Source organism: Histoplasma capsulatum, assembly GCF_000150115.1.
Source record: "Histoplasma capsulatum G186AR genomic scaffold supercont2.8, whole genome shotgun sequence".
NCBI classification, from domain to species: domain Eukaryota; kingdom Fungi; phylum Ascomycota; class Eurotiomycetes; order Onygenales; family Ajellomycetaceae; genus Histoplasma; species Histoplasma capsulatum.
In genome coordinates this window covers 1,142,582-1,163,347 of record NW_025544808.1, presented here as the reverse complement: position 1 = coordinate 1,163,347, position 20,766 = coordinate 1,142,582, and the positions used below count along the sequence as shown (strand labels likewise).

Below are 20,766 nucleotides of genomic sequence, written 5' to 3'. Positions count from 1 at the left end.
TAGTTGATAGAATGAATATCATATTAATATCTTGTATAGCCACCCCCTGCCTCTATAACTGCCTGACAGCGAGCAGGCATCTCTGCTATGAGCTCTTGTAGCTGCTCTCTTGTTATAGAGTCCCAGGAATTTCTAACCACCTCTCGTAGTGCATCATAAGAAAGATTTTCCTCATTCCCATGATTCTCCTGTATCCACTGCTTCATAAGATTCCATACAGCTTCAATTGGGTTCAGATCAGGAGAATATGGCGGTCAATCTATAGGGGTGATTCCATGTTCCTGAAGATCTTGAGAAGTCTCTGCTGCAGCATGCCCTGGAGCTCCATCTTGCATCAATTTCAATCCAGGATTCATTTGTATCCATCCATGAATGAGAGGGACTATACGTTCACGATAGGATGTCTAGATTGATTGATATAAAAGATGATAGATTAGCACTGTTATACTGAGTATTATAGTCATATTGTAACCAACCTTATTGATTGTTCCCCAATCCTTTTCCCAGAATAGACAAGGCCCCTTTGTAATACCATTAAAAGATCCCCAGAACATCCATCCTCTTTTTCTCTGAATCTTATTCATTAAACAGGTAGGATTCAGTGATTCTCCTGTCTTGTGAGTCACCCAGGTTCTTGTATAGCGGCCAGATTTAACCCAAGTCTCATCAGTCCAAAGAATGATTGACCACTGCTCAAAGGTCCAATGTTGATGATCCAATGCCCACTGAAGTCGAATAGCTTGAACTTGTATGGATAGAGGAGGCTTGTGTAGAGCTATTCTGCAAGAATAACCTCTTCTCTATAATGCTCGGCCCAGACACTTCTCATTGATCTCAAGATGAAGAACAATAACAAGCTTTTTATATGACATTTGACGGTTGACTTTGGAAGCTGTAATAAACTGTTCAATCTCATCCAACTGCTCATCACTGAGTTGACTAGGACAACCAGCATGTTTTTTAGGAGTAGCTACTTGAAGTTCACAGGTGTATTGAACTCCTCAATAGATTATCTCAAGATGATTGGATATTCTCTCATAGGTCCATCCAAGGCTGCAAAGAAGAAGGATATCTTGACGTTGATCACGGGTTAATCGCTTGGTAGGAGGTGTAATAGGAGCTTCAAGGGGTGCAGGAGCTTCAAGAGCAGCAAGTAAATCCATCTTAACAAGAGAATGAGTATAGATATTGCGTACGAAGAAAATAATAAGAATGAGAAGCTGAATCTTTGATTTGTATGGGGATATTTGAGGACGCGCCCCCCCAGAATGATGGTTAGTAGGGAACTAAAATATTAGGGTGCCACTAACGAAAATAAAGGGGTATACCAGCGTAAATACGGCATTCCTGAAACCACTTAAATATGGCTCACACAACCAAAGTACGAAAAGCAATGCAGCTTTTCACCATGTCTCAAGGAAACTGATCCCTTTCTCCTCTCGGCATTTTCGGCGTTTTGTTAAATAATCTACATGGAAATTTTGATTGACTGTGATAAAGGCCGTGAAATTTATGGCGTGTCACGCTCCCAACTGCTGTTGAACAAGCTTTGTCCCCGCGCATAACATGACTAACTCCGCTTGGGGAATAGTGCCGTGAGATCTACAGACCATCCGCCTGTATGTCTCAAAAAAGGGGTTGCACAGAAAGTTTCCACTATTGTATGATGGGTGATCTGAGGGCATTGGTCGACTCCGAGAACAAACAGAATAAGAGACCACATGGGCGATGACGACCGATTGTAGACGCTTTCAACTTGTTTTTGGGATTGCAAAATAACATTTCCAATCATTACTCTTTGCCCGCAAAATGGGCATTATCAAGAGTTTGAGGTTGGTGTTACAACGTTGAGCTCACAGGACCTGTTGGTGCGTACAGTACCCCGTACTGTGCCACCCAACTCAGTCTATCATGTCGATCAAATTCCCTCCAATCATATTCGTGTGTTGAAATGCAGCACAAATGATAGCAACACCAAAAAGCCACTTCAATAGAGCGTGCTATTATCGAGGTCTTCAGCGACACTCGGCCTTTGTGTGGCCGCAACATTGAACTTTCCTAGTACATATGTCCTTCCTATGCCTTCTTTCGCTTTCTTGTTTTTGCTTTTTGTACGGAGTACTCTTTGTTACTCGACATCTCGCGCTCGTGCTGGTACTAGATTTACTATGGATGATCTGTAACATCGCTAATCCAATTGTGATACGGTGTAGAGAACAGAGAGTGCCGCCAGGGGATTCTAGACAGCTTCAGATTCCCCTAAATGATGATATCTCCTTTCTTGGATGGACACTTCCTTCAATTGCTCCTTGCTTGAGAGTGGTATGCTACCATTCATACTCTCAAAAATGACAGGGATATTTGACTATGGTATATAAATTCTACCACGCTGTATTTGCCGATGATGTCGACTCCAGAAAATCATCTTATCCTTAGAACTCCCTGCAGATAGACATCGAGTTCCAAACCCCTGATAGGCGTAAAGGGTGCTTTGCCCAGTCGGCCCGCCATGCACGGAGGCAGCCACATAGCTAACCCTGGTGACATGGGGTTTGAAATCTGCGGCTTGTCAAGCTGCACAGAATCACTATAACGCAAATCTTTAGTTGATTACGAGTACCCGTGATCCTGGCTCGAGGGAATTACTCATACTTCCGTCTATACACATGATTCCCTTTTCTTTTTCATTATATTTTGTTCTTTTCGAGGATACAGACCTTCTCGTATGTCAATCCCAGAGCCAACAGCATGGAATAAATAGCTGGCATTTGAGTGGATATCCGACTTAACGTCATCTCTAAAAAAGCGCGTCAAGTCGATTCCTGGCGATAATTTTCGATGAAAGGCTGTTAATCATAAGATACGTTCGTCGGAATTTGCCCGTCGCGTTTCTTGTGGACGGAATATCAACATTTCAAATGGCATCGAACAAACCTTTATAAGTATTCGGCGACTAAAGTGCACCCCATATCCAGTTCCCACCTTCCGATGTATAACTTCTCCGAATCCCTACACTGGGGTAGTTTCCTAACCACTGTTATCTCTATCAACATCTTTTGGTGGATCTGGGACATCCCTCTGATATGGAAACGAGGGTTCCGTGCTTATGTCGATGCGATTACCTGGGAATGTGTGCGACTTTACATGCCTTCTATCGCAGGAGCTTTTGCGATATACCATACAGCCAATCGCGCCCGCTGGCCAAAACTCTACTATTTTGGTGGCCGAGATGAATCGCGTTTTGAAGGTATGACTGACACAGAGGTTATAAGGATTGTTATCACGGATTCCTTAACCATCACCGCCACTGTTCTGACGATCTCCAAATTTTACATCGAGCCATCGGATTCGATATTCAACACAGCTCTGTGGGCGTTCCCGAGCCTCCAAGTTTCTCTGATCGGTATCTGGATTGTCGGTGCCTCATATACCAAAACATGCCCAATACGAAATATCCTTTTAGGCGGAGCGTTGTTTGTCTTCGCGATCGGCATATGCATCGGAATTATTTTGATGTGTTCAAGTTTGACACAGCTTCAAGCGTGGCTGCCGACAACGATGTTGTACTTTTTCATGGCTTCGCCCTTTTGCCTGTACACGCATGGTGCGTTTGTCACAGTCATCGTGCTGATGGCGACAATGGCTCGGGTTGGAGGTTTGGCTATTACTGCCCTGCTTCCAAGGCATGCAATGCCGTCGACATCAATAAAAAATCCATTATTTGGAACTGTATACCTCGCTGTAGGGCTAGTTGGGGGAATTTTAGCAATTTACGGCAGATTGCGGTCAAGGCATATATGCATGATTTTGAAACAGGATGGAACGATACCTGACATGAATACTTCGATGTTAAGTGTAAGTTTTGACCCCGATATATTGACTCATTTGATTTATTCCCCATTCCAACCCCGTAGATATTCCTAATTAATAGGGTCTGGTATAGAATGGAGTAGCGTCATTGGATGTGCTTCAAACTTGGCTGCGCGGAAAATGTGGAAGGAAACACGTTTCTGAGAAGGATGGAATGGCTGTGGTAAGAACCAGAACCCGGGGTTGAAATTTTCGGCTCCTTGGTGCATCAGTATATATAACTGGATGATTGGGCAATAGGGACGCACAATATGGCCTCGGCAAAGTGGAAATTATCAGGTACGGTCTCCCCTTCAACACCCGAATATGGGAAGACCCCTCCCCCCCCACCCACCGAGGTCCCACCCCGCTAACATCACCTGAAACCTTGATAGCCAATAATACAACCGCCGGAACGAGCCTATTTTTCCGAATTAATGGTGGAGGTTAGAACTCACCACTCCCCAAACGTATCATTCCCGTACTTCTATCCCTGGTACATTGGCTGATTGTTTTAAGGAATGCACTCGACGATCGCTACCTGTTCATGATTCACCGGATGTGGTATGCCGCTGGCCCTGAAATTATCCCCGAGAATCCCTAAAGAATAAGACAAAAGATAGAAACAATATCTGTTCAACAACGCTAATAGAAACACACCTTCATTTTTTGCTTGCTTTTAGGGAGTCTGGGGACATATATCAGCTCGGCGAATACCGGCGGACGAGATCCATGTTATCAATGCTCCCAAGTATTCCGAATCTATAGAGTCTGCATTCTTCAGTGGGAGAGCACGGGCGCGGTCCATACGGATAAAACGGAAACCGGTCGGAAGCGGGTCTTTGACAACAGTGCGTAATAGAGATCCCTCCCCCCCCCCCCCCCCTCCCCGGCAAAAACTGGCTGAATCTAGATTAAGGAAAATCGAGCGCAGAGAAAAAGTCTAGCTTTGTGCATAGCTGACAACAATTAATTTTCCGAAGAGAACTACCCCATGGCGAAATGACGACAATGACAAATATATCACAAACGTGAGGAATTCAATTTGATTTTATTGACTTTTCCTCCCCCTGGACGTTTTTTTTTTTTTTTTTTTTTCGGTCGCGGCTTTCGCCATATCAACTGATCCGAATTCGCTCTTCTGCGGCCTCCTAGAATTAATTATCTGACGTCGACATACCTTTAACAGATACAGAAACCAATATCAGTTACATACCAACCACACAATAACACCAATAAAGTAAGACATGTGGAAAGAAGCTGGACAGTAATAATAATGACCCATCAGCGCTAATAATCTATTAACCATCCACATAGCTTTCCAACGAAGCGGAGCTCGCTCAGCCCACGAAACAGCAGCTAGCCCATTCAACACCGCTTCGGGCCTCTAGTTGCCAGGTACGTTTTGTTGCTCTTGTTGTTGTCCATCGACCTAACCGACAATTCCCGCATCCATACTTTGTTTATATGTATACTATGTATATATATATACATAAATAAAAGCATCCACACACTAACCATTCCCCACTTTACATACAACAAGTAGCAACCGGGCAATAAGCGACGAGCACGATACTTCGAAGCCGAGGCCGGCAAGATACACATAGGCACACGAGCGTGGCAGTCCAGCCCCCCGGTCCTGAAGTCGAAACCCCTGCCGAAACCACCCGCTGCCGCTACCGCCGCCGTTACCGCCGCCAGCCCCGTGATCAGGTTGAAGAACTGGGCAAGGGGTGAGGGTTGACGTTAGTGATGACGATGTTATTTATTTATTTATGCCTTGCTTTCGTTTTTTTCGTAGGGGCCTCTGCACCCTCTGCGTCTTCTTCCCCCCTTTTTTTTTTTTCCTTCTCTCTCTCTCTCTCTCTCTCTCTCCTTTTTTATACGTCCTCTTTCGCGGAATACACCTCAAAGAATCGCAGGGAATACATTTATTTGCCTTCATTCCCTGCAGTACGCACGCGATTCCATAAAATCCCCCTCTGCTCTGCTCTTATTTACCTACTTAATGCGAATTAATGGCTAATGTTTGGATATATTATATTTGTATTTGTGGGGGAGCGGGGATGGCTGGTGTGTTGGTGTGGGGTGTGGGGTGTGTGTGGGGGGAATGAGGTGAGGATTATTATCAAACGCAGCCTAGAAGGGCCCTGATAGGGTTAGATATAGATATAGATATAGATATAGATATTGATTGTGGATCTTGGGAAGAATTGTCTGGTGGCTCTCCCTTGTGGTCCAGGGCGTTGCAAACGATGGAGGGAAAAGCAAAAAAAAAAAAAAGAAAAAAGAAAAAAAAGGAAACCAGTAAACGGCGGGTTTATGATTTTCGATCTATAGTTAAGGGACGTGCAAGTCGTGCAAGCCGTGCTTTGGACGTATATATATATACACAATACACTAGGGGCGCAAGCATGCCACGTTCACTCTATCCTGGTGGATTTTCGGGTTTCTAGATATCTTCTGACGGGGGGAGGGAGGAGGTTGGTTGTGTGGTGGAATAACGAAAGGGATGCGAATACAGCAACCCAAAAAGGAAATAAATAATAAAATAAATAAAAGTAAAAGTAAATGGCCACTGCACCCACCTCTATCCACGGCCTCCCCCGGCTTTCTCGAAATAGTATATATACGTACCAACCGCGCCTGCTCACTTCTTCTCAGCGACATACTTCCCCTCCCTCCCCTCCAACTGCGCCTCCAACACCGCGGCCTTCCCAGCCTTGACACTCTCGACAGCCTTGGGCAGCAGATCCGCCAACTCCTGCACCGACGCCGCACACCCAGCCCACAGCTCCCCCCCGGCCGCCGCCTTTGCAATGCCCGCATAATCCGGGGTAGGCGCAAATGAAATATTCAGCTCCTCGTTCGTCGCCCTCGACGCGTCCCCGTCGGGATGGACCAGCAGCATGCTACGCTTCGGCGCATTCCACCCCTTATTGTTCAGCACGACAGTGAGCACGGGGATGCTGTACCGGCGCGCAATCCAGTACACGGAGCCGGGCACGCTGAAGAGATACGTGCCGTCGCCGACGATCTGGCAGACGAATTTGCCCCGGCCCCGCCCGCCGTGCTGGTCGTCGGAGGCCAACTTGAGGCCCAGGGCGGCGCCGCCGGACCAGCCGAGCCCCCCGCCGCCGCAGTTTACCCAGGAGTTCGGCAGCGTGACTTGCAGGTGGTCGGCAACGAAGCCGGTGAGGGTCACGGCTTCGATGCACCAGATCGTGTCGGCGGGGCAGGCGGCGCGGATTTGAGAGATGAGGTAGGCTGCGTTTAAGGGAGCGGTGGGGCCGCCGGTTGGTGTTGCGGCTTGTGCGGCCAGGGCTTGCAGTCGTTGCTTGTGGGCGGCTTCGATGGCGGCGCGGCGGGAGGTGTATTCCGAGGCTGTGAGGGTTTTGAGGAGGGAGTTGTTGCTGGAGATGTGGTGGTTAAGCTGACGCAGGGCGGTGGTGCAGTCAGCACGGTAGGTGGCCTGGGCGGGGAGGTAGAAGACGGGCATTTGCTGCTTCAAGGGGTCGATATCGATATGGAAGATCTTTGCGGATTCCGAAGGCTTGCAGAGGCTAGGGATCCAGGGCACATCGCAGTCGATGACGAGGATGACGTCCGCGGTGGGGATTTTCTCGTGCACTCCGAATCGAAGGCCGAGGGATGCGGGGTGATCGGCTGGGAAGCACATGTCACTTCCGCCAGTATCGATAACCTGGAGGCCATGCACGGTATCTGCGAGACGGACAAGCTCGGTCACGGCAGACGCAACTCGTCCGCAGTAGGCCGTAATCACCAGCGGCTGCTTGGCGGATACCACGAGCTCGGCGATCTCGGCGACCGCATCTTGAGGGAGCGCAGCGGGAGCAACGGGCTTCCACGTATCTCGGTTGATGGTGTATGGCTCGATTTCCTCCTCCAGGACCTCTCTAGCCCCGACCAGATACACAGGTCCCTGGGGACTGCTGGTCGCAAACTGCAGGGCCCTATTGACGATCTGCTTGACATTCCTACCGGTCTTGAACTCTCCGGAATATCGACAGTATTGAGACACGATTTGCTTTTGGTCCGGGACATCCTGGATCCAATGGATATACTCCGTGCGGGAGCCCCGCATCTCGCCCTCTAGCGTAAAGGGGGAGAGGCCGGCAAAAATCAAGACCGGCGCACGGCCACAGGAAGCATTGTGGACGGCAGCACCCAGCCCCTGAGTGCCCACATCGACATGGACGATGACGCACTGGGGCTTACCTGTAAGGCGAGCGTACCCATCGGCCATGGACAATGCCACCATCTGAACTCAAGCGCGGGCATCAGCAGTCCATTCGTTATTCGAGGCAATTTTTTTTTCTTTTTTCCCAAAAGAGTTTGCATGCCCTGGCGATAGCCGCGCATATAGGAAGAAGATGAAGCTGTTTCAAAACAACCTTACCTCATTGGGACATGTCATGATACTGGGGAATTGGCCTCTTTTCTCATTCTGGCCCTTGACAATGGCTTCCAAGATCGAGGGATGGTCCGAGCCGAGATTGACGAAGACGTGGGTGACCCCGGCCTGCAGGGAATGGTTATTAAAATACCAGTATCAAAAGAGATACTAAAGGGGGGTGGAATGGTGGGAAAACCAACCTCCCAGAGCGCCTCGAAGAACGCAAAGGACGCAGTGTACACCCTGTTGAAAACCATGACAATGGTACACATCAGCATGCAAAGACATCACGCCGGATATATGCAGGAAGGTTTCACATTTTATATATATATATGCCGTGCTGCTTAACAGCGGCGACCACCAGCAAGCTCTATCCTACTAGATAGCAGACGCGCCTAGCAGACGCCCGGCGGAACGGGGTGGATGACCAAAGAAATGTATATATATACGATCGAAGAGAAAGGAGGAGAGAGAAGAGGCGAGGTGACAACCAGCAAGATGAAGAGGAAAGAAGAAGAAGAAGATGAAGATGAAGATGAAGAAGAAGCTCGGATCGAGGGGAGAGGCTGAGTCAGCGACTGCTACAGCCGGTGCCGGGGAACGCGGGGGTGGCGCTAGGCGGTTCCTGGCCTAGTGCGGGGAGGCTGGTGGGGACCTCGGCCCAACGACCCAACCAGAAGCCGCCAACAGTCGCCGCGGCTTGGAGGTGGCTGTGGCTGGTGTCCGCAGTGGCTGGAGCTTCTTATAGTGACTGCTTACAAAGAATGACGTTGAGCATTCAACTATATCCAACTCCTTCAACTCCAACGTCACTGACCATTAGAACTTGATATGAACATCGGGCGATTCATTCAATGCCTCTAAGCTCCCTTGAGAATACCTGTTTCCTGGGTTTGGTATTTTGGAGAGAGTGAACCGGGGCGAGATGCTGTACCAGTCACTTTCCGCACCCTCCCTCTCTTCCGCACCTTCCCTCCACCCCAACCGTTGATGCCGCTGAGAATGTATCTCTCGTTTCCTTTCTCTCCTCTCTCTCCTTTCTCTTCCTTTCCTTGGGGATTGTTCCAGCTCCAGATCGGGTTGGTAAGCTTCTCGGTGGCGGGGTTCGCTGCTCTCTTAAGCTTCTGCTCCCTTGTCTTTGCACTGCTGCTGGCTCGTCCTACCAGTGTGCACTGGTCCTGCGACGACATGTTCTCGGAGTGGACGTACGAGCTTTGCCGGGACGGTTCGAATGTGACTTCGGAGCTTGCCGATGATCCTGAAACCACCCCTCGTGATGTTATCCACCGGCTATTCAAGCCCCGCAATGGTCTGTGCGGGAGATGCCAGCGCGGCGAAAGGCACAGGGGAATTGGACAGCTTGACCTACAGCAGGCATATCTGTGCGGGAAATGGGGCGCCAACAGGCCCAGCGATCTTTTCCTTCAAGTATGGAGAACCGTGGAAGATCAATTCAATTTTTTTGGTCGAATTGTTATTATTATTATTATTATAAGGAGGGTTTTCCCCCCCTTCTAACAGGAATGTTCTAACTCTGCAATCTTCGTACCAGATATATCACGATGTGCTCTGTACTCTGGACCGCAACCCGATGGCCGGGTGTGCTTCCCCGGCATTGCTAGGGAGCTCTGGTGTTGTGCCTTTGACTATCATTGCTCCGACTCCAGATGTCTGTCGCCATATGGCAAACTGTATAGTTCGCGCGGAGCAAGAGGTGTTCCTGGCCACAAATTTCTGGGTTTCATCTCGTTGCTCGACAATCATCACGGACGCTCTCAAGGAGCTCTCCGTTCGCGCTGGTAGACGGGGCACCGCAAAAGTGGTTGTTAAGATCATGTATGATCGCGCACACTTGAAACAGGTTAGGCTAAGCTGAAGTGATTTAATCCCGTATTGCATTGCTGCAAAAACGCTTTGTGACGCCTAACAACGGAGATAGATCATCAACAGTCGCCAGCTCGTTTATCCCCAAGCCGCCACCGATGTCCACGTGCAACTGCCACCTCCAGAACATATTCCAAACCTTGAGCTCGAGGCGATGAATTATCATCAGCCCATTCTAGGGACATTCCATTCAAAATTCATGGTAGTGGATCGGAGGGTAGCACTGCTTCAAAGCAGCAACATTCAGGTTAGCCACTGGTGATACGGGTGCATTTGTTTTGTTTCTTTCCTCCAAAATTGATGTAGCAGGAGTTAAATTAGCTCGCCTCTGATATATATATATATCTCTTTTTTTCTAAATTTGTTTTAGGACAACGATAATTTGGAAATGATGGTTCGACTGGAAGGCCCTATCGTCGATTCTATCTACGATATGGCCATTATCCAATGGAATGCCAAGTTGAGACCGATGCTTCCCATGGTTAATTCGCCAGCGGCGTTGGGCCAACCGCCCACTTTTGCTAATCCTGCTGCGCAAAAATCCCCCGAGAAAGAGGTGTATGCTGTCCCACAAGAAAGGTACGACCATCTGATCTCATCCTCTAATTGATTGTTACCTTGTCGGGTTTAACACGTTAATGGCTGTTGTCTTGAAGTATTCGATCGGAGGAAGTAGAAAAGCGGAACGAGCTTGGTTGCGACCGCGAAGAATATCAGCCCGATATTGAGTCGGAAGCCGCATGTATCCAGGCATGCCTCAGGCCCCGATATTCCGAGAATAAAGTCGAAAGCGTCACTCGCTACTTGAGTACGTATACGTATATATGGCCATGTATATGGTTTGTTTATTTACCCCGCTCACCCAATGTAGATGTTATCAAACGCCCTGATGTGACAGGCGATGCCCCTGAGTCGTCTGGCCAGGATGAAATGACACCTTACATCCTCCATGCACCCCATAATCCATTCCCAATGGCGCTGGTATGTCGAGAGCCATGGCCTGGTAGGTTTGACCTATGAAGTGAAGAGACTTTTTTTCCCGCAGCTAACTTCAGGAGCCAGCCTTGAATCATTCGAGTCTTTACACACCTCAAAACGTGGCATTCCTTTCAGCTATCCGCAGCGCTCAAAAGTCCATTTTCATTCAAACGCCAAATTTGAATGCAGAATGCTTGCTAGAGCCCATCCTTAATGCTGTTCGTCGAGGGGTTGTGGTAACCTGCTATCTTACCTTAGGATACAACGACCCAGGACAGCTTCTTCCCTTCCAAAACGGCATCAACGAAATGATATCAAATCGCCTATACAACTCGCTCAAATCCGAAAAGGAAAAATCACGGCTCCAGATATACAACTATGTGGCGAAGGATCAAACGAGACCTATTCATAATAAGTTCAAAAAACGGAGCTGTCATATAAAACTGATGATTATCGACCGGCACGTCGCGATTCAAGGTGAGAACTATGAAATGCGAAGCGGCATCAGTCCGGTTTCGTTTGTTAACAACGCAGTTTTCTAGGGAATGCGAATCTTGATACACAGTCGATTTTCCACTCTCAAGAAACGAATGTCCTCCTTGATTCTGCGGAGGTGTGCCAAACTTGGCTTGACGGCATCCGCAGAAACCAAAACACGGCTATATATGGCGCAGTTAGCCCACGAGATGGATGTTGGCATGATCCAGTGACGGGAGACATGGCGGAAGGCGCGATTGGAGTCAACCCCGGAAGGTTCAGTTGGATAAAGGGGTTTGTGGGGGCGATCAAGCGAGTTCGGGGAGTAGGTGCGTTCTGAGGGCATGTGGAGGTAGGTGCAAAATAAAGGTTTGTTTTGCACACCGTGTTTGAAGCCTTGCTATAAAAAAAAAAAAAAAAAAGAGAGAAGTTTCGTGGATTGCACCCTGGTCGTTCGGTTTTATCCTCATATCTCGATATAAGATATGTCCGCTTTTCCCTTTTTTTTATCATTTTTACATATCATCCCGGATGTACTGTGCAAGCAGCAGGAGCGAGTCTCAAAACAACCAATGATCCACGCAACAGCTTCTACGGCAGGATCCATAGTGAATTGAACAAACTCAGCACATAAACTTCACTTCTTAGTTGCGGCTTTTCTGTCCCAATTCATGCATATATGGCATAGCAAAGTCCGAAAGACTAAGACGCATTTTCAACGGGGAAAATCACGAATGTTTCAATCCGAGTACCTGCACTTGGACTTTGGGTTACTCCACTTATGAAGGGGTTGTGTGGATCAGGGAGCTGGCGGCGCGGGTTTCGTCTTTGTATTGTTGTATTGTTGGTATTATCCTTCAACGATTTTTTTTTTTTTTTCTTTGGTGGGTTTAAAAATGAAGAAGCATGAAGGAAAGAGGCATAAATAAATAAATCAAATCCGAAACTGTGGGTTGGAAAGGGGTGTATGGGTAGGAGAGGCAGAGGTTTTCTTGTATCAATTAATTTACGCACAGGTAAAAGAAATGCTGTGGAAGGACTGTAAAATGATATTAGGGAAGTTATGTTTACGCAGTACGCTCAGTAGAAAGCAAGCAAGAAAGAAAGAATGAGGCAATGAAGTATACGCTGCGTATGTTGGCTTTTTATCTTTCTCTCTCAATACTTCGAGTGGCCCACCGTTCACATCATCAGTATCATCACCAATGATTCAGCAGGAATTTGTATTTTTTCCCTTCTCTTCTCTTTTCCTTTTGTTCATTATTTGCTGCGATTCAAAAGAGAGACGGATTTTAGCAATTCTGCGGCCTGCCGCCCGCTTGCAGAACTTGCTCATTAAGATTTCAGGGCCAGGGAAGCTCCTCTCGCTTGCTTATGATCTGACCGTGGAGTTAGTTACATAGTAGAAGCTGTGGCTTGCACACACACAGCTCTTTGGCTACGCAGTTAACGATCACGGACGCTCGGCCCTTTCCTGAGACACCGACCAACATCCTGCTGATTTATCACCCACGACAGCCCATCCCAGTGGAAGCATAGGTAGGCTGGGCCCCCACAGGCTGTGTTCGGTGATATTTTTTTCGTTCGTTACCAGTCCGGGTTAGACTAGACTAACTTACTTGCTTGAGCTGATGATGTATCGTATGCGCAAGTAACCTACGGAGTAGTATCTCTGTATCAGTAACTCCGTAGTATTGTTGGCAGATTGTTTCAATTTATGTTCTCATTTTTGATCGACCTGAGTCGCGATTCCCTTGGATTTTTTTTCTTTTCTTTTCTTTTTTTTTTTTTTTGGAAAAAGGAGGAAGAAGGAAAACGAAGAAGAATGGGATCATTGTATGCTCCTGGATTGGCGTCGGCGAGTTAGGGCTAGGTTTTGCCGCTTTGGGACATGCTGACAAAGTGACAAGTTGGAAACCAGCGCCAGCCCCGTCCCCGATTGAAGACTCGATAACAGTGTGATAACATTCTAAAAATATCACCGACCGGTGTTATCTTCATTCCGTCCTCGCCTCTCTGACTGGGATAAATGACCGGGGGGAAAAAGAGAGAAGAAAAAAACAAAGAAAGAAAGAAAGAAAGAAAGCGCTAGAACAGCTTCTCTTCGGGATTCAAGTCTCGTGCTCGCTCAAGGATGGACAGCCCAGTTTTGCTATTTTTGATGCTGCGGACGCCTCTGTCGAAGGTGTCGGCTGTCTAATCTGGCCTTCTAAAGAGGCTGGAAAGATTGGCCGGAGGAGGGAGATTGCTCCTGCGTAAAAGTACTATGAAAGGAGCAAGCAGGGCTCGAGCTCTGCCCCCCGATGGATTGTCATTGTCATGCTTGATTGAGTGTTGAAACCAGGGCTATCTATCGAACAGTGTGGAGCCCCTGCACCCAACCCTGGCTACTGACCTTGCCCCCTTGCCCCAATGATCCCGATGATTTGGAGGGCATTTACCTGCCTGAATCTCTAGGGGAATGAATCTATGTTCCAGCCTTCCGTACAGCCCACGTCGGTGAGCTTTCTCCCGGGGTGTGCGATGTACAGTACATGCACCGCCGGGGCCATGAAGCTTATCTGTTGGTGGAGAAGAGGGAAATACCAGGAGAAGTGCAACAGGCCAAAATGTCTCCCCAGGGATGTATTAACCGGCTTTTTGAGGCAACGCATGAAAGCATTGCGCCAAGTGCATGACTCTTTGGCACTTGATAGTGCGAAGCGTAGTGTCATCATCAAGAAGATTTTTATTTTTTATTTTTTATTTATTATTTTTATTTTTATTTTATTTTATTTTCATTCTATTGTTATTTTTGGTTATTTATTTATTTATTTATTTCAATTGAGAGGACGAGATATGTGTCTGACAAGAGAGCGGAGCTTGTGGAGATCAGTCAAGCCTCCTTGTCAGGCGCTGAATCTGCGGAGATTAGAAACGATCCCTGGCGAATTAGAGGGTCGCTGGGCGACATCCTAGGTATTAGCTGCTCCAACCTTGCAAAACTTCCACACAGACATCCCGCCCTGTTACTCTTTGACCAGGTGCTGACGAAAGAGTACAGAACTGACGATGGAGAACGATGGAAGGTGAATACGTGCTGCCAAAAGGAACATACAAGTAGTCCGCCAGTGAGCAGGGAAACTATAAGTTACGGTCTGGTATGCAGACTACATACATCGGCGAACAGTCATTCCACAGCAGCCTTAATGGAAGAGTATCAGGACGTGCTGTCCTCGTACCGTATGCAGTACAGATTACATGGACGATAGCTATACTAAAGGCTGGGGACAGCCCAAGCCGTGACTGCCCAGTGACCCTTGCCCAACGCCTTACCCCTGACGCTAAACTCCCTGCTTCCTCGGGCCTTGGTTAACTAGACGATGTCATTAGTATGTAAGCTCGAGGGAAGCTTCGCTCGCATTCGCTGATCCAACTCTAAAGCTATATTTGGAACTCAGCAGACGATTTGATTATCTTCCCCCGGCTAGTGTCTTCGCCGTTGATCCTAGCACGTCCGCTGCTTCTTCTCTGCATGACAGCTCGTCCTGGAGTTAATAATAGACAATCCCACTGAGAAGTAAACAGGCTCAGGGTTGTGCTGCAGGTTCGGCAATGGATCGCTTTTTTAATGAAACTACTGTTTTTGTTTCCGCTTCTAGCTGGGTCTCTGGCACGACGACATCGCTGAATGATGTTCTCCGGCTCTGACCCTCGGCCGAGCAGTAATACGACACCAGCGACAATAACGGTCATTTCACTTTCTCTAGTTCTCGATATGGGGAGCTTATGTGGGTAGGGATCCTCAGACCCAGTCCTCCCTTAGCGCTGGACATAAAAAATAAAACAAAAAAAATTCTTTATAAGATCCAGCCATGCCCCTATGTTCATCGAGTTATCATTCAACACAACAGATGACAAAAGCCATATGCAACCTTCCTTATATGTTTATATATTTTGATAAAATACCCGGTTTTTGTTTTGTTTCCAATGCATCTCTTCGACACATTTCTACCTCTCGCCCTGGTGGCGCTATCCACCACCACCGATGCAGCACCATTTCTTGAAGCAGGCACTGACGGCCAACTTATTCCCAATCAATATATTATCGTAATGAAACCGAACACGACAGACGAAAAATTCGAGACTCACCAGAGTTGGGTTTCTTCAAAGCTGGTAGCTGCTGATTCTGGGGTCAGTAATGGCGGTGTCAGCGACCACTTCAAATTCGACGACCAATTCAGAGCATACGCCGGTGTCTTTGGCGATGACACTATAAAACAGATTTCCGATGACGAAGACGTATGGACAATCCAAATTCCAAATCTAACAGATGTTTATGACTTCAAACCACTGACTGAGGTTTAACTCCCCAGGTTGCCTACATCGAACAAAACAAGGTTGTACAAATGCACCAGTTCGTCGTTGAGAAAAACGCACCGTCCTGGGGCCTTGGCCGCATCTCTGCCACCGAGCCTGGTGTCAAGGACTATATCTATGACTCGAGTGCTGGCGAAGGCATCACCGCTTATATTATCGACAGCGGTATCGACGCGAAGCATCCCGAGTTCGGTGGCCGCGCGACCTGGGGTACGAACACTCTCGACTCGCAAGATGAAGATTGCCGCGGCCACGGAACTCACGTTGCGGGCACCATTGGCAGCACTACCTACGGTGTCTCTAAAAGGATTAAGCTTATCGGCGTCAAAGTGCTTGACTGCAAGGGAACTGGATCAGCCGCAGCGATTCTGAAGGGTGTGAAGTGGGCTGTCAACCATGCTCAAGAGCATGGTGACCCTAAGAAGTCTGTCATGAACCTTAGCCTTGGAATGGGCTTCTCACGCGCATTCAACGAGGCTCTCGCCGCGGTTGTCCGTGCAGGTATCTTCGTTTCTGTGAGCGCCGGTAACGCACATGTAAGTTCCATTTCTCTCTTCCCTAGGGACGGACTCCTTTCAAGGGATCTCCTGCTGACAGGCTCTCTAGCGGGATGCGTCGAATGAGTCGCCTGCCTCTGAGTCAACTGTTTGCACTGTTGGCGCTACTGACGACAAAGACAAGATGGCCGGATTCTCCAACTTTGGCAGTGGTAGTAAGTTTGCAACGTAATATGATTTTTATCTTCTATTTTTCCTCTGGTACTGACTCAAACACTCTACCTCCAAAGTCGACCTCTTCGCACCCGGTGTTGATATTATATCCACTATTCCGGGAGGCAAAACCGACAGCTACTCTGGAACCTCGATGTCATCTCCCCACGTCGCCGGAGTGGCTGCTTATCTTATGTCTCTTGAGAACATCAGTGGCGGCTCTGTGTGCGACCGCATGAAAAGTATAGCGCAGGACTCCGCCGAAGGTACCCCCAAGGGCACCACCACCAAACTGCTTTACAACGGCGGAAAATCCATCAAGAAGGACCCAAAGCCCAATGACCCAAAGCCCAAAGACCCAAAGCCCAAAGACCCAAAGCCCAAAGACCCAAAGCCCAAGGACCCGAAGCCCAAAAAGCCAAAGACCAAGAACCCAAAACTATGCCATTCCAGGAGAAGCCGCAGAATGCTTGCATACTAATGTAAACGCTGGAAATAACCGAGCCCTTTTCTTTAATATCTTCTGTTTAATTTACTTCCCTTGGACCATGCTCTTGTTTTGCCATTACAACGTTTCATTTTCTCATGTACGATACCATACATTGTCCGAAATGCATATAGACCTAGCGCTGTTTTTTAAGAATTAAATCTATTGTTTTCATGATGCAAATTCTGCCTGATCCGTCATGGGTCTTCTGTCATCGTTGGAATGTTTGAATGCAGTGGGTTCGGGTTAAAGCTAACTGACACGGTTCTAATCCCAACCTCATCTTACCCTTTTGGGCCCATCGCCAATCTCAAGTGCATTCATCCCTTGCAAACCTGTGACAGTGCTTCATCTCGCTGAGCCCCTGGTGTCGCTATTTATAATATCCAACAACATGGTCGCGAAAAGTCGCGACAGGTCAAATGCAATGTCCAATAAAAAGAAAGAAAAAACATTGGCTATTGTCACTTTTCAGCGGAGCGTTGCCCAGAAATCAACTCAACGCGGAGATCCTCGCGGGAGGGAATGGTGTTCCGCTGAAGGGAGGGATCCACACAACACCAAGGCACTTACGCACTTGTATCGAGCGTCAGACTCGAAATGGGAAGGTCAAATTGCGCTCAAAAGACCGGCCACACCATGATCTGTCAAGGGAGCCCCCCGAGCCTAGTTCCTACTACGGTTCCCACCGAGCCCCAGTCCCGTTCTCCTTGCGCCGCTTATTCGATGGCAGATCAAAGTCACCCCTGGGGCCTTCCTTGGAGATGTGTCCCGTGCTAAGTCCGCCCGTAGCTTAAATTTCTGACCAGTTTTATTTACGACGTGGGGGATATATGAACCATCCCCATAACCTTCAATCTCACGAGTCACAACGATGCTGTTGTTGGCCATTCGAGCGTTTCGAGTCCACAAGCCCGAGGCCCAAATGTCTACTGTGCGTAAAAGCGTAGCGAGATCGTCCTTGGTAACTGAAATAAATACGCCCCCCTGGTACTCACTTTCCTCGTACCCCCAACCACTTACGGTGTTGGACAGCTTTAGCTGGTTGGTATTTTATAAGCGCATCCATGGGTGTAATGGGCCTTACCTACTATGTCAGCACGGCAGAGCCAGCGGCTGCGCACACCAAAACAAGATCCTACAACCCTGATCGAAATATTCCACAGTCAAAGCATTCTGAGTTATCCAGGGGGCGCGTTAGCGGCGTTATAACATGACCCCCCCAAATAACCCAGTTATCCCGGACGCCACCCAGGCCAAACCCCCCCTGGATAACCGAGTTATACGGGGGGGGTCTGCTTGGCATGTTATCTTGGCAGTTATTGGAGCTCCCGTACAAGATGAATGATTGAAGAAAAATAGTATGGGCAACAATCAGTTGATATCAATATGACTAGCTAGCTATATATATCTTTCTTCTATCTTCTATCTATAATCTGCTTGACTTCATTATATGAGCTACTGATTCTAGATGTCAATATAAAGATGTAAGCTATATCTAGATATCATACACAGACTTCATACAACTGAAGTAAATAGAAATTATATACATCTATATATCATCACTAGCTATCATCGCTAGATATCATCGCTAGATACCATCACTAGATATCATCGCTAGCTATCATCGCTAGATATCATCGCTAGATATCATCACTAGATATCATCACTAGCTATCATCGCTAGATATCATCACTAGATATCATCGCTAGATATCATCACTAGATATCATCGCTAGATATCATCGCTAGATATCATCACTAGCTATCATCGCTAGATACCATCACTAGATATCATTGCTAGCTATCATCATTAGATATCATTGCTATATAGACAGATAGACAGTCAGGTAGTCATCTAGTAAGTCAGTATTGTCAGATAGATAAGTAGCTAGATAATGATGTTTGTTTTCATAGAGAGGTAGACAGACATGCAGATAGATAGATAGATAGATTAGCAGCTATCTAGTATTCTTGATTCCATCAGTAATCAATCAGATATTGAGCAGATTGGTACAGATCTGTAGATAGATAGATAGATAATTCAGAGATAAGAATAGAGGCAGTCTGAGCCAATTGCAGTCTGATATTTCAAAAATTATGTGCTAAAAGTTATCGTGGGGCTTGGCTAACATACATAGTAACACAGGTTATAACGCCACCCAAACCCCCCTCTGTATAACCCCTAGTTATCCAGGGGGCGCGTTAGCGGCGTTATAACATGACCCCCCCAAATAACCCAGTTATCCCGGACGCCACCCAGGCCAAACCCCCCCTGGATAACCAAGTTATACAGGGGGGGTCTGCTTGGCATGTTATCTTGGCAGTTATTGGAGCTCCTGTACAAGATGAATGATTGAAGAAAAATAGTATGGGCAACAATCAGTTGATATCAATATGACTAGCTAGCTATATATATCTTTCTTCTATCTTCTATCTATAATCTACTTGACTTCATTATATGAGCTACTGATTCTAGATGTCAATATAAAGATGTAAGCTATATCTAGATATCATACACAGACTTCATACAACTGAAGTAAATAGAAATTATATACATCTATATATCATCACTAGCTATCATCGCTAGATATCATCGCTAGATACCATCACTAGATATCATTGCTAGCTATCATTGCTAGATATCATTGCTAGATATCATCACTAGATATCATCACTAGCTATCATCGCTAGATATCATTGCTAGATATCATTGCTAGATATCATCGCTAGATATCATCGCTAGATATCATCGCTAGATATCATCACTAGCTATCATCGCTAGATACCATCACTAGATATCATTGCTAGCTATCATCATTAGATATCATTGCTATATAGACAGATAGACAGTCAGGTAGTCATCTAGTAAGTCAGTATTGTCAGATAGATAAGTAGCTAGATAATGATGTTTGTTTTCATAGAGAGATAGACAGACATGCAGATAGATAGATAGATAGATTAGCAGCTATCTAGTATTTTTGATTCCATCAGTAATCAATCAGATATTGAGCAGATTGGTACAGATCTGTAGATAGATAGATAGATAATTCAGAGATAAGAATAGGGGCAGTCTGAGCCAATTGCAGTCTGATATTTCAAAAATTATGCGCTAAAAGTTATCGTGGGGCTTGGCTAACATACATAGTAACACAGGTTATAACACCACCCAAACCCCCCCCCGTATAACCCCTAGATATACTGCTCAGATATCATTGCTAAGAATGATAGACACTATAGAATCAGTGGACATACTGATGGAACACACGGTTTGTGAATTAAACTTGAAGAGAAGAAAAGAAAAATTTTTGATTTCTTATCCTGCTAGTTCAAACTGCACAGAGTATAAAATGAAGAACAAAGTAGAGAAAAGAAACGGACAAACAAGACAGGACGGAGAGCAACTGAATTCAAGAGTACACAGAATATAACTAATTAGAAGCAAAAGACGTGAAACAAGTAACCTGTATTGACAATGTACGTAATTATTACAAAATATATTATTAGTATGTATGGATATGTAGGATCGAGGATGAATAGATGATGTGTTTTTGGCCCCTTGAACATTCGTGCTTCCCAAAAGTTACATATACCCAGCAAAGCAAT

At 46.7% G+C, this 20,766-nt stretch overlaps 5 protein-coding genes across 5 annotated transcripts; 4 read left to right on the top strand and 1 right to left on the bottom strand.

Moving 5' to 3' along the window:
• Positions 1-2,988: 2,988 nt before the first annotated feature.
• HCBG_06185 (uncharacterized protein) lies at positions 2,989-5,593 on the top strand (the record flags this gene model as incomplete). Its single annotated transcript, XM_045433234.1, has 6 exons — positions 2,989-3,855; positions 3,944-4,033; positions 4,245-4,295; positions 4,533-4,700; positions 5,167-5,247; positions 5,396-5,593. The coding sequence occupies 6 exons, from the start codon at positions 2,989-2,991 to the stop codon at positions 5,591-5,593; spliced, it is 1,455 nt and encodes a 484-aa protein (XP_045286402.1).
• A 906-nt stretch (positions 5,594-6,499) lies between these two features.
• Positions 6,500-8,523, bottom strand: HCBG_06184 (acetolactate synthase; the record flags this gene model as incomplete). The annotated part of the gene is made up of 3 exons (XM_045433233.1): positions 6,500-8,131; positions 8,270-8,392; positions 8,467-8,523. 3 exons carry the CDS (start codon positions 8,521-8,523, stop codon positions 6,500-6,502), a joined length of 1,812 nt encoding a protein of 603 aa, XP_045286401.1.
• A 745-nt stretch (positions 8,524-9,268) lies between these two features.
• Positions 9,269-11,945, top strand: HCBG_06183 (IQ calmodulin-binding domain-containing protein; the record flags this gene model as incomplete). The annotated part of the gene is made up of 8 exons (XM_045433232.1): positions 9,269-9,694; positions 9,819-10,127; positions 10,206-10,397; positions 10,521-10,729; positions 10,807-10,958; positions 11,022-11,153; positions 11,213-11,605; positions 11,671-11,945. The coding sequence occupies 8 exons, from the start codon at positions 9,269-9,271 to the stop codon at positions 11,943-11,945; spliced, it is 2,088 nt and encodes a 695-aa protein (XP_045286400.1).
• Positions 11,946-14,214: 2,269 nt separating this feature from the next.
• HCBG_06182 (uncharacterized protein) lies at positions 14,215-14,960 on the top strand (the record flags this gene model as incomplete). Its single annotated transcript, XM_045433231.1, has 3 exons — positions 14,215-14,275; positions 14,462-14,715; positions 14,754-14,960. The coding sequence occupies 3 exons, from the start codon at positions 14,215-14,217 to the stop codon at positions 14,958-14,960; spliced, it is 522 nt and encodes a 173-aa protein (XP_045286399.1).
• Positions 14,961-15,574: 614 nt separating this feature from the next.
• HCBG_06181 (uncharacterized protein) lies at positions 15,575-17,155 on the top strand (the record flags this gene model as incomplete). The annotated part of the gene is made up of 4 exons (XM_045433230.1): positions 15,575-15,886; positions 15,961-16,500; positions 16,571-16,676; positions 16,752-17,155. 4 exons carry the CDS (start codon positions 15,575-15,577, stop codon positions 17,153-17,155), a joined length of 1,362 nt encoding a protein of 453 aa, XP_045286398.1.
• Positions 17,156-20,766: the final 3,611 nt, after the last annotated feature.